The sequence below is a fragment of the Cyprinodon variegatus genome, unplaced genomic scaffold (assembly GCF_000732505.1).
Source record: "Cyprinodon variegatus isolate N-32 unplaced genomic scaffold, C_variegatus-1.0 Scaffold807, whole genome shotgun sequence".
Lineage (NCBI taxonomy): Eukaryota > Metazoa > Chordata > Actinopteri > Cyprinodontiformes > Cyprinodontidae > Cyprinodon > Cyprinodon variegatus.
Window position 1 is genome coordinate 75,559 of NW_015151260.1, and position 12,821 is coordinate 88,379.

General features: G+C 40.7%; 1 protein-coding gene across 1 annotated transcript in view; it reads left to right on the plus strand.

Moving 5' to 3' along the window:
* Positions 1-12,585, plus strand: part of kcnk10 (potassium channel, two pore domain subfamily K, member 10) — a 24,154-nt gene extending 11,569 nt beyond the window's left edge. Inside the window, exons 3-7 of the mRNA XM_015396581.1 lie at positions 5,573-5,687; positions 8,045-8,205; positions 8,376-8,568; positions 8,651-8,793; positions 10,961-12,585. Coding sequence (XP_015252067.1) covers positions 5,573-5,687; positions 8,045-8,205; positions 8,376-8,568; positions 8,651-8,793; positions 10,961-11,599 — 1,251 coding nt within the window. The 3' untranslated portion in view covers positions 11,600-12,585. The remainder of the gene's footprint in view (positions 1-5,572; positions 5,688-8,044; positions 8,206-8,375; positions 8,569-8,650; positions 8,794-10,960) is intronic.
* The last annotated feature ends 236 nt before the right edge of the window (positions 12,586-12,821 follow it).

Genomic DNA, 12,821 nt, shown 5'->3' on the forward strand with positions numbered 1-12,821 from the left:
TGGAATCATTTCATGTATAAAGGACTTTCAGAAGTTTGAATTCTGAATGTGAGCGGACTTTTGCTTTGACTTGTTAATTTAACTGTGGTAAACTAATTTTAATGGTGATAAATCTTTCCTGTTTTTGTTAAAAGCAGTGAAATGTTTTATAGATAAAACAGGGAATAAGGAAAACTGCCCTTGTCTTTGTTTCGTTGCTAAAACCACAGGAACATTATGAAGATGCTCAGCAGGCTGGTTGAGCTGCTGTCCTCGTGGCTTGAAATTTTCAAAGTGATTTCAATAAGCGTCCTTTAAAGGGTTAACCTCCTGTGAATGTTGTCAGTATATCAACAAATGAAAAGTCAGCAGCTGTTTTTGTAAAAAAAATAAATAAAAATAAAGTGTCTCTATAGAAGAAAACTATTAAATGAAAGCTGCTGTCAGAGTTACTTCCTCTATGAAGGGATAAGTGAAGCTTATTTGCAGAGCAGAAGGTCTGAACTATCAAAAGGGCCCAGAGGATAAAACTATTTTAAAATGTTTTGTAACTAAAATTAATAATAATGCTATCGGTTTAAGAAATGTTTCACTGCATCGGTGCCATTTCTTTCTGCTAACAGTTTTCTTTTAAACCACAAATTTTTCCTTTTTTAAATGGAGGAGAGTTTTTCTGTCTCTAATAAACAGTTTTTCCTTCCTGAGTTGATCCACTAAGACCTTTAGATTGTTGCACCTGTAGGTTTTAATTAGAAACATCCCCAATGTTCAACAGGAAGCTTTTTAATAGCTGCTCATCGATTATCAGTTTTATTTATAAAGCGATTTAACAAAAATCTAAGCTGAAACAAAGATGAACATCAAAGATGATAACAGACTGAAAAGAACAGAAAACAGTATAATAGGTTAATAAAACTAAGAATACGACAATAACATACTTTAAATAAAAACAATAGAAGATGACTGAGCAATAACATAGATGGAATTAATAATGAAAAAAGGGTAAAAATAAAATAAATCCTGAAACCCTTTTTGTTTCTGTTCTAATGGAAGTTATGGGGCAGAAATAGAATCATTAAATATTCAGACTCATTGGGCGGCCATGTCTTTCTATCCCTCTACTCTAAAATTAGCTTCTGTTGGGTTTAATTTTAAACCATGATTTATGATCAAAAAACCTAAAACTTTATTGAAAATGATTATTTTCAGAGGCTAAATGTTGTTAGCGGAAACTGAGGCAACCATGTGAGCAATGGTGAGTAATCGTGCTCCTACTGCTCAGAAATATGTGTCAGTGGATTAAATGCATATTTCATTAAATGGACTCACAGCTGAAGCCTGAGTGAACAGACTGAGGGTTAACCTTAATGGAGCAGCTAAATGCTAAATGCTGATAAAAACCTAAAGAAAAACAATCGCAACACAGAGGAATGAGAAATGTTTTTACAATTGCTTTAAACAATAATTAGTTTGACATTCTGTATATATTTATATATATATATTTTTTTTTTATTCTGTAATATTACATTTCAGGAAATATTAGCAAACAAACTCTGATTGACCTACAGTTACTTTTCTCTGACAATCTGATGAATTAGGTGGCTTTAGAGAACAGCTTGTCGCCCCTTGAATGAGCCCAGATGTGAATCTGTAAACTGAAGGTCGGGTTACCAACTCCCTGAAAAAAAAGGGGTCGCCTGCTGTGCGTTCCGGCTGACCCGATTGCCTTCAGCCCTCCTGGCGATTTTCTTTAGCCCCTATTTGTGTGTGAAATTATTAGTTTTTTTATTTGACTCAAATCTGCATTGAATTAGATGCATATTTGTGAATGACATGAACACATGGAAAACAAATGATTTACCAGCAATTCACTTTAATACAAAATAAAAAACTTTGCTGAATAATATAAGTATCTTAAACAAAAGCCTGTCCTGCTTAACTTCAAACTATAAAAATGAATATAAAACAATAAATAAATAGTGCACATTTTTGGTGCAACAACAAACTTTGGCAATCTTGTAAACATATTTCTGCATTAAATGCAATGACTGTAGGCTACAGTTGGAAAAGAGAAAAAAAGATAATTAGCTAAATGCCACATAATGTGGCGATAGCCGACTTTTTCCACTTGTCTTTCCTTTGAGCTCTTGCAGCAATGAGGAGTTTTCCGCCTCAAAAAGCAGCATCAGTATTTAAATTCCTCCATTCGTCCCCCATAATGCTCTGCTGTCAACAGCTATTTTCTCCATGAGCAACACTTCAACCAATGGGATGAGGGGATTCTGGACCGTTACATATATGCTGCCAGCTCATTGGTCACAATGCAGGACAGGGAGGGGAACAAGTTTACTGTAAGTTTTGTATCTAACGTTGTTCTTCATTTTCCATTAGCTTTTTACTGATTATTTTTTTACTCTCACAGGAACACAGGGCAAAGTTTGTTCCATTTCCAATAAATACAGGAAAGGTACTTCTATTTCTAAATACGGAACCATTCCGTTTTTTTAAGGGACGGTTTGTAATCCTATCAACAACAGGCCGTGCTAACAAGCTACCTTAGCTAAGTGGCACCATATAAAGAGGGTTTATCATAGGCTAATGTGCTTTAATATGGATGGGAGTGGGTGTGGACATGTAAATCTAAGGTGTCTTTTCCAGAATTGACATAAAAAGAAATAAATCTCTTCAAGATTAAACTCAGGAAACTGGAACAGTAATGGTTTCATTTATTATTTAATATTTAAACAACAAAATGAATTGTAAAAACCAGGAAAGTTTCTCTCCACGCTGCTAGTATTCCTTAAGGTAAACAAAATGGATAATCAACATTATTAATGATAAAAAACTAGAACTGTGTCTCTGGGTTGGGGGAAAGGTGTGGGGGTGGGACTAGAGGCGCTCTGCCGCCCCCTGAAGGAAGAATGACATGAGGAAAAGAAAAGCTGTCCGCATCAGCAGGGCCCTGCTGTGCGTCTTAAAAAGGCCGATGAATTTCTCCCACCAATGCACAGATCAACTATTCCCTGATCCTCAGCAGCTTCCTGTCTTTCATTTCTGGACAAACTAATTAATCCAGGTGTGTCTGGCTGGTTACTGAGGTTTTTTTCTAACAAACAGGCATCAATCAATGATCTGAGCCGTATATGAAGCACAGGTGGATATGATGAGTGATGATTAGGAACCAGGCAGAGTTAGACAGGTGAATGACATGAACAATTAAGGTCAGCTATCAGGGCAGATCATGACAACTGCCTCTTAGTTTTTATACTTTCATTTATCCAAACTGAGTGGTAGAAAATCACACCTAAACCTGGAAGTACATGCTCATAAATCACACTGGGAAAATTTCTTAAATTAAGTGTATTTACCCTTAATTTTAGTAGGTAAAGGAGATGATTTGTCAATCCAAGAACAAATGCACTTATTTTAAGAAAAAAACTACTTATCTAGATTTCGATTTTTTTTCCAACACACAACCATAAATCAGCAAAACAGCTTACACCAACTGTTCTTATAACAACTAACTATCTGCAGATATAAACTAAAGGTCACCAATCAGTTCTAAAAACATCTTTAGATGAACCCTCATTGATCCTGGAGAACCACTGAACTAGATTAGCTCCCTATAAGGAGTTTTCAGTCATTCTGGTTCATTTGATCTGAGTCTATTTCCTCCTGCAGCTGCAGCCAATGGTCTGTCTGACTGTTTGTTCACTTGCTTGGTTTATCTTACATTTCTTTAATAAAACGAACACATCAGAGCCCTTTACTTTTATTATCCTGGGCACGAACCAAACATTTATTCCAATGATCAGCCAAATTCAAATCAAACGAATCGATTAACACCCTCACCATAAAGGCTGATTTATGCTTCAACACGAGGTCGTCTGCGTAGGTGTCTCAGTGAACGCAAAGACGTCCCCGCCCACTCCGCTGCACCTCTCCCAAATTGTAGCTGACCGCAGACAGTGCTGCAGACAGGAGGCCGGATTGTTTTGTTTTAATGACCGAAATGGCAGAAAACAACTAGCGAAGTTGGACCAGCTAGAAGAGCAAGGTGCGCGAGAACGCTGGGACCCTTTTTCCACCTGGATACCCGCTCTTTTTCGCCGTCATGTCCCTCTGTTGTCACAAACTAGCCCCCAGTTCCTCTCCGCCTCGGTTGTATCTAGACCCATAGCGTATAGCGCAGACCACGTTTCAATACTTCGCATAAATCCAAATGCAACACACTGCTGCAGGAGGATAACCAGGCCTTCAGACAGGGCAGCTGAGACCGGTTTTGATAATGAATTTCTGCTTCTTTTGTTTTAAGTATGCTGTGATTCCTTCCTTATTACTCTAACATCAGTGCAACCAGATAGCTAACAGTATGGTCTCGCACTCTTTGTACCATAATAACACTTCACACTCAACATTTCTCAAAACGGTCAAATCTGGGAAATTGCCAGGGACAGCTTTATCTGAAGACAGGTGGTCCAAAACGGGGACTGTCCCCTGATATCAGGGACATCGGGTCACCATAAGCTAGCTAGTGAATGAAGCAGAGTGGGTAAACATGACGGTAGGACATCACGTGTTTATGGTGGATATGCGAACCTGAAAAAAGAACCATGGAAAAATTGCTAGCTAAAACTGGAATTACTGGAATTTTGCTAAGCTAAGTTATGGAGTTATATCAGGAAATCAGATGTTTTTCACTTTAAAATCTGTGTGTTGATTTTGTATTCATTTAAAACCAACAGACAATCTGATGTGTGAAATCGATTCGACTTTTTTTCATATGGGCTTCTTTTTTTAAACAGAAAAGCCCACAGCACTGTGCTCTCCACACAGACGGATTTTGGTTGTCCTCCTGTATTGTCTTCTGTATGTCTAACGAATCCGAAGTTTGTCAAGGCTCAGAACAGAAGACCCAGTATTTAAGGCAGGACAGACAGTAAGATTATTCAAAAAGAGGAACAGGGAACTCTGCAGGAGAGTAACAGAGGTTAGTGACCACAATGTGTCCCAGATGCTGCAGGGCCGGAGAACAAGCAGTAGTCCGAAGCCAGGTCAGGCAAACAGATCAGAACAGGAAGAGGCAGGCTCAGAGGTCCAGGAGTCCAAAGACAGCTCAGGCAAACTGTTTGGATGGGAACAGGAAGGCTCAGTGGTTGAGAGGCAGAACAGGTCAGGATCAGAAAATCACCAAGGAACTCTTAAAACACTCACCAGTGGAGAACAAGAATGATCTGGCCCTGATGACTGGAAGCAAGGACCTTAAAGAGAAGCAGGTGGATCAGATGAGCGGTGATGAGTAATTTAACCAGTCATCAGCGCCAAGATCATGACAAAGTTTTCTGCTAGCAAGACTAAATTATCAACAGATTTTTCTGTTGATAGCCTTGGACTGATGGAGAAACATGGCAGACATGCGATTCCTCCCCAGTTATGATGTCTTAATGCGAACCTTTGGCACCTTCATAAACATAAACCCTTAGTTTAAGAAATACTGGTTCATGCTGGTTTACCTGAATATCGCTGCTGACCCTGATTCTTCCTGCTGGGATTTCATCAGTCCCGTTTCTTTGTCTTCTGTTGTTCTCTGCAGCACGCCATAGACGCCGTGAGCGCAGGAGTCAGGCCGATCGGAGAAACCAACAACTCCAGCTACTGGGACACGGGCAGTGCCTTCTTCTTTGCTGGGACAGTCATCACCACCATAGGTGAGAGCCGCTGATGCTGCTCGGCTCTGATTCCTGGCATCCCATACGTCTGGATGCTCAACTGCTTTTCCACTGGGATTTAATATGAATAAACCAATTATTACCTTTTATGGATTAATTTTATTTCTATTTAATGTTCTTATTGAACCCATTTCTCTGCTTTCTAACCTTAAATCGATGTCCTAAAATCTCAGCTAACGGTTTTATTCTCAGGTGAGTTTTACTATTTACTATCTTCATCGCTGTTGGAGCTTACGGCTCGTGAAGCTCAGCTCTGAGATCTGCTGACATAAACATGTTGTGTCCACGCTTCCAGGCTCGGCTGCTTACACTGCGACAACATGGCGGCCCGTTGATCCTTCCGAGGTCGTTTAAAATCATACAGTCATGTCAGAAACTCGGGGTGCTCAAAAAAGTATTTTTATTGCTTTGAACGTTTCTTATAGGAATATTTTCTGATCGACCAACAGAAAGTTCAGTTAGGAATTAAAAGGACTTTGGTTTCCTTGAAACAGCGGCTCGCAATCTCTTTTTAATCATTTAAAACAAACAACCTCAGCTGCAGTAAATAAATTACAGTAACCTTTATTTCTGAAAAATACCACCTTTAAAGTCATTGTATTTACTGTGTAAAAGAATAAAACTTTTTTATCAATGCTATTCATAAAGCTACCCCTAAATGGGTTATTTATTCCAATAACTTTTAGCTTTTGCCCCCCAGGGGGCGCTCCCCTAAAAAGCTGTGAGGATCTTTTCCCTCTGCAGGAATATGAAGCAAACTTTCTTCCTTTGGTGTTTCAACTTGCTGGTGAAGATCCTATCATTCAGGCCTTAGTCATTCCAACAAAGCTAAGAAAGTAAAAAAAAAAAAAAAACCACTGGACTTTGTCTCCAAGTTTGAACTCTATAAAAGCTGGAACTCAACGTTAATCCAGACACTTTGTATTGAAAAAGCTTCCTGGATGGGAAGCGAAACGTCTTCAGACTTGGAAACAAAGTCCAGTGGATTGTTTTTTAATTTTTTAACTTTGTGGGATTTACTGTTTCAAGCATAGGATGCGTCTTTGACCGTCACTCCAGAGTAAAGCCCAGGAGGAAAAGCTACTTTAAAAGTTTTATCTCTGGGTGCCATTTTTAGAAGTTTCCATTTAATAGCCTGTTCTTAGCTTGAAACGGTAATAGAACCAAACTCACTGCAAACAGGAGCAGAGAAATTTGGTCAAACAACGGACCTAAATCAGAGCCGTACCGGTAGCACACCTCGGTGTTATGATACGTTCACACCGCACACGCTTTGAGCAGCAGAAGCAGCCGCTTTACATGCAGAGTCTATGGTTGACGTGCATCAAAGGGTCCTGAAGCGTCTAGAGCACCAGAAACAGCCGCCAGTAGTAGCCATTCAAAATATTCCCGCTTTCCTTGACCAATCCTTGACTGGTCCATTTCAGGTTCTTTTTAAACATCAATCTTTGTACTAAAATATTCTTTCTGTCATGATTTGTGGACATTAAGATCTAAAGAGAAGCATCATCTGCTGGTCAGAACCTGTAATTCAGTGAAGAGTGGAATCAGAGTAAATAAATATGCATAAGGGGGTACTGGAAGTTGGAGGGGATTCTGCTGGAAGTCGGAGGGAAGCGGGCTGCCATTCAACTGGTGTTTGTCTAGGAAGGGCCATTTTGAATGGCTGCTACTGTATAAAACTACTGTAAAGAACTTTGTGAAGCATTGGTCTGTCACATAAAGTCCTGCAGAGAAACTCTGCCGTTTGTGGTTCACATGTAAAGAAACGTTGAAGAGAAGTTTTTCTGTTTATGTCCTGATTCTACGACTCAACCAAAACTGAACCAAGACTTGATTCAGTATCGATACCAGAAATCAACTGGAAACGATGGTAGAAAACCTCTGAAATCAGCGCGCTGATGGAAACGATTAGACTCTGTAAGATAAGATAGGAGTTCTCATTGCTGTTGTTGGAAAATTTCATAAATGTTGGAGTAATATTACTTTATTCCTGGGAATATCAGGACCATCCTAAAACCTCTGATCACCTGCTGTGATTTCTCCTGTTGGTGTCGGTAACAAAGACACCAGGCTGAACTTTCCGCTGGCCGTCTGGGTTCTTCACCTCATTCTATGGTGTTTGTTACAGTAGATTCATTATTAATGCAATTTCCTTCAAGGGGAACCTAATTACCGTCTGCTGGAGCTTTTCTAGGCACTGAGAGGTATTACATAAGGCCATCAATTGATTCTGTTGCATAAGAGAAGCTTGATTGACTTTTCTTTCTCGTCTTCCTCACCTTGCCGTCCTCTGGATCTGTTTTAATTCTGACATGTTCTTCCTGGTTCCACAGGTTATGGAAACATCGCCCCCAGCACAGAGGGAGGGAAGATCTTTTGCATTCTCTATGCCATCTTTGGCATCCCTCTCTTTGGCTTCTTGCTGGCGGGGGTTGGAGACCAGCTGGGGACCATCTTTGTGAAAAGCATCTTACGAGTTGAGAAGATATTCAGGGTGAGTAACCTCCTCCATTATTGATGTTTGGAGTTGTAGAGCTATAGGAGTAGAAAAGAATCTGTTTAATGCCATCCAGGCTATGTTTCTGTTTTATTTTGTCTTTTTTAAGGATATCCACATTTTTTCTGTCATTTCTTAATCAAATGTCCACCTTTAAATTATCTCAGCAAAAACACAAACAGATCAGCCAGACCAAGATAAGAGTGACGTCCGCCATTTTGTTTATCCTCGCCGGCTGCATCGTCTTCGTCACCATCCCCGCCGTGATCTTCAAACACATCGAGGGTTGGACCACCCTGGAGGCCATCTACTTTGTGGTGATCACGCTTACCACCGTGGGGATCGGAGACTACGTAGCAGGTCGTCCCGCACGCCGGCAGCTTCCCGCTGATCATTGGATTCGCCTCCGCTGACCCCTGCCGTGTTTCTGCTCCCCCTACAGGCGGAAACCGGACCATAGAATATATGACCTGGTACAAGCCTCTGGTGTGGTTCTGGATCCTGGTGGGGTTGGCTTACTTCGCTGCTGTTCTCAGCATGATCGGGGACTGGCTGAGGGTGCTCTCCAAAAAAACCAAGGAGGAGGTGAGCTTTTATCCCGCATGGTTTCTCTGTGTGATCATGTGGCGTGTAAAGGTGCGTTCACACTAAACCCAACGGAGCGGGTCGTCTACCGACCGCTGTGGTCAGAGGCGAGGGAGCCAATTGGTGACTGACGACCCGAAGGATACGGCGGCTGAACGGGAAAAAATTTGTTTAAATACAAAATTTACAGCAAATTCTAAATGTCCTGTAAACACAAAAAGTTACGTATTATGTTGTTTTTAACCCTGTAATGCCAAATGTATCATATTTGATACATACGGTTTCTGAAATGTTTTGCGTCTGACACCTTTTGTATAATTTAATGGTAAAAACTTTGCTTAAAATCCTATTGTACACAATCAGATATACCTGATAACAGCCAGTAGAAGACTACACAAAAAATAATCTTGACTTAACGCATAGTAATAAATTATTAATATCAAAAATGTTTCTGTTTTTTCTTTTTACATATTTTGTTAAAAGGCCAAATAAGGACTTCAAACCAAAAAAAAGTAATTTTCTGTTTTGTTTTATTCTTGGATCGGGCTTTAAAGGGTTAAATACAAGAATAAAGTCATAATATTATGAAAAAAGCTTTGAAACATTATCAGAATAAATTTGTAATATTACAAAAATAAAGTTGCAACATTTTAAGAATAAAGTCATAATATTATGAGAATAAAGTCATAATATTACGAGATATTTCGAGTCGTAATATTACGAGAATAAAGTTGCAACATTATATTATGACTTTATTCTGATATTATTCTGTTATGATCTTCTTCTTGTATTTAAAAAAATATAAATCTGTAGGCTGGTCCTAATTCTCCGTCGTATTACTTAACTCAAAGCAATGCAATAAACCGCATAAATTGAAGTAGAGAAATCTGTAGTACTGAATGCACTGAAGTAAACATGTGATTAGCAGCATCTGAAAATACTGCCTAAAGGGAAGTTTTACTTCATATCAGATAATAACTTTCCACCTGGAACAGCTGTCAGGTGGTATTTCCTCACTGAGCTTAGAAGAACCCAGGTGCCCACTGAAGGCCTAGGAACCATATGCACTGCCTGCCACTGCGCAGGTAAAACCCAGAGGAAGGTCATTGTGAGGGTGAATTAAGGCAACAGCAAACCTCTATAACCACAGCTCCACCATTTTTACATCATTAGGAGCCGTTCAGATTCAGATTAATCTAATTAACAGATAAAATAGAGATGAAATATATATCACACTCAATTCAATTCTATTCAGTTTATTTCTATAGCTCCAATTCACATCATGTCATCTCAGGGCACTTTCCAGTTCACCAGATCATCCATTCATATTGATTCTAAGTTTTCTATCTAAGAAAAACCAGCTGGTTGTATCGACTCATTGACTCTACAGCAATCCCTCACACTGAGCATGCTTGTAGCGACAGTGGAGAGGAAAAACTCCCTTTGAACAGGAAGAAACCTCCAGCTCATAGAAAAAGAAGAGATGCTGATTATTTATAAACTAAATCCATCCTTCCTTCTTTGTGCAGGAAGTCTTAGTGTCTCCATTTAGTTTCAGCCATTAAGGCCAGAAACATTTTGAACAAAAGATCGTTTAAAATGCAGATTGTTGCTAGCTTAACTTGGCTGTTGATATGACCAATACTGACCAATCAGAGGACAGAAAATACTGAATAAGAGGCGTCCCTTCTAGCTGAATCTGTAATCTGATTGGCTGAATAAAACATTCCTCACTAATATTGTGAAGGTTACATCAGCAGCGCTGCTGATTCTGAAGGTTTTGGGCAGATTGGATTGACATAGCAACACCCAGAGGCTGAAATCTGATTGGACAGAAAATATAACAACCAGATAAATGTAATGGAAGCAACACGGCCAATAGAAACACTACAAAATGAAAAGAACAGATTGTTTGCAACAAATTAATACAGTTGCAAAGAAGAAAATTAAAGTATAGGTTATGAATGAAGGGTCAGTGTTTCTGATAGTTTTAGGCTTTGAAGGCCCTGACTGCCGACCACTGTATCTGCACTTGTTACATATTTGATTTTGGTTGTTTCTGTTTCTGCCAATGTGTTGATATTAACCCCTTGGCATCCATCGTTGCAAACTGACATCCTTCCTAGTGTGTTCTACAATGCTAAGTCCTCCGATCTCCTTATTTTAGGTGGGAGAGTTCAAGGCTCACGCCGCGGAGTGGAAGGCAAACGTCAGAGCCGAATTCCGGGAAACCAGGAGGCGTCTGAGTGTGGAGATCCACGACAAACTGCAGCGGGCCGCCACCATCCGCAGCATGGAGCGTCGTCAGCTGGGCCTGGAACAGCGGGCTCAATCGCTCGACGTTCTGTCCCCAGAGAAGCGGGCCATGTTTGCCAATCTGGATGCAGGACGTTTCAAAACCTCTTCCCAAGAGAACATCGACGGCAAACTGAACAACCTGAGGCTGAAGGGGGCCTGCGAGGCGTACGAGCAGCAGAGCAGCGAGCAAGCCCCGCAGACGGCATCTTCCTCAGAGGAGAACCTCTTTAACGTGCGGTTCGGGTCGCTCACCAAGCTGGCCAGGCGCAATAAGAGCCGCGACCTGTGCAGGAACATCCCAGGAGATTCCCGGCGTACCAGCATGGCCATCAACATGCCGACACAAGGAGAGGAGAGAACGGGGGAGGAAGACGGGGAGCCGGACGAAGAGAGCCGAGAAAAGAAGGAGGAAAACACCAGCCTGACTAACCTTTCGCAGTTCGCAGCAGAGCGCAGCAAACTGAACGGGTTCTCGCCAACACAGGCCAAGGACCGAGGGAACGATTAGACACCAAAGGCTGCAGACACAGACTGGAGAGAAGCGAATGAAACTCAGACTGAGTCACAGAGCGAGTCCTCTGAGAAACGTGCCTTTTCTGTTTCCTATGCTTCGACTGGAACCCGTGCCGTCATATTCAGTCATCGTGCCAAAACGGAACGGAGCGACAGGAGAGCCTGTTGCTGGTTTACCTCATTTCCCTGTCTGTTGCTGTAAAACGGGCGGCCTGTGGCGTGTAGTGGAGCTGCCGCGTCGTCCGGACCTCCATCTCTTCATTTCGTTTACCTGTCACATCACGGACTGCAGAGTTCCTGTCGTCAGAGACTCCGTGGATCATTCTGTCATCATCTCATTCTGCATTGGCTGTCGAAACGGACCTCAGCGTTACTGACCGCAGTCTGGATGGTTTGCAGGACCCATAAACAACGCTAATAGCTACTTAGAGGACATGTGCAAGTATTCCTACATTATATGTGGCTTTGCATATGTAGCTGACAGTAAAAAAAAAAACGTCTAAATACGAATATCTGTCAAAAGACTATTAATAAAAACAAACTATACACAATGCATGGCGATTAAAAGACGACCATAGCAGCTAGCTGGAATAACCTAACGAGTTACAGCTGTTTTAATGTCTCCTTTTTGTGAAAAACAGAAAAAATGTTTGGCTTTCACTCCTAGTTCTGCTCATTCACTCTGAAACTAATGTGTTTTTGTAACGTCTGATTGTGAATCAACGCTAGCATCCAAACAGCTCTGGCACCCTAGCATTTTCAGCAGCGTTCACCCTTCGCCGTTTTCTACACCTTTTTCAATCTGCCTTTTATTTAGATCCAGATTTTCCAGCTGAACTCTGTTCATGAATGTGATGCTGTTGATTTTTTACTCACATGCACGTTTGCATCTGTCTGTTCAGCCATTATGCACCTTTGTTTTCTGTATTTTCCATTAAACTCTAACATGGTTAAAATCAGTCACAATCTTCAATGTTTTATTTTTAAAAAGGGTTTTTAATAAAAAAAAAAGGCTATTTTTGTTGTTTAAACTTTTTATTCCTACTTAGATATTTTCAACATTTCTTTCACTTTAAGTCGGGCGTACACTGTGCCCTGTTTTCAATCGTTGCACGCAGCTAAGCTCAAACGATGCTGATGACCATCCATTACTTTAGTCCAGTTCACTCATCCATCAAGCTGTGACTTTAGGGAGGCGGGAAGCTGTGACTTTAGGG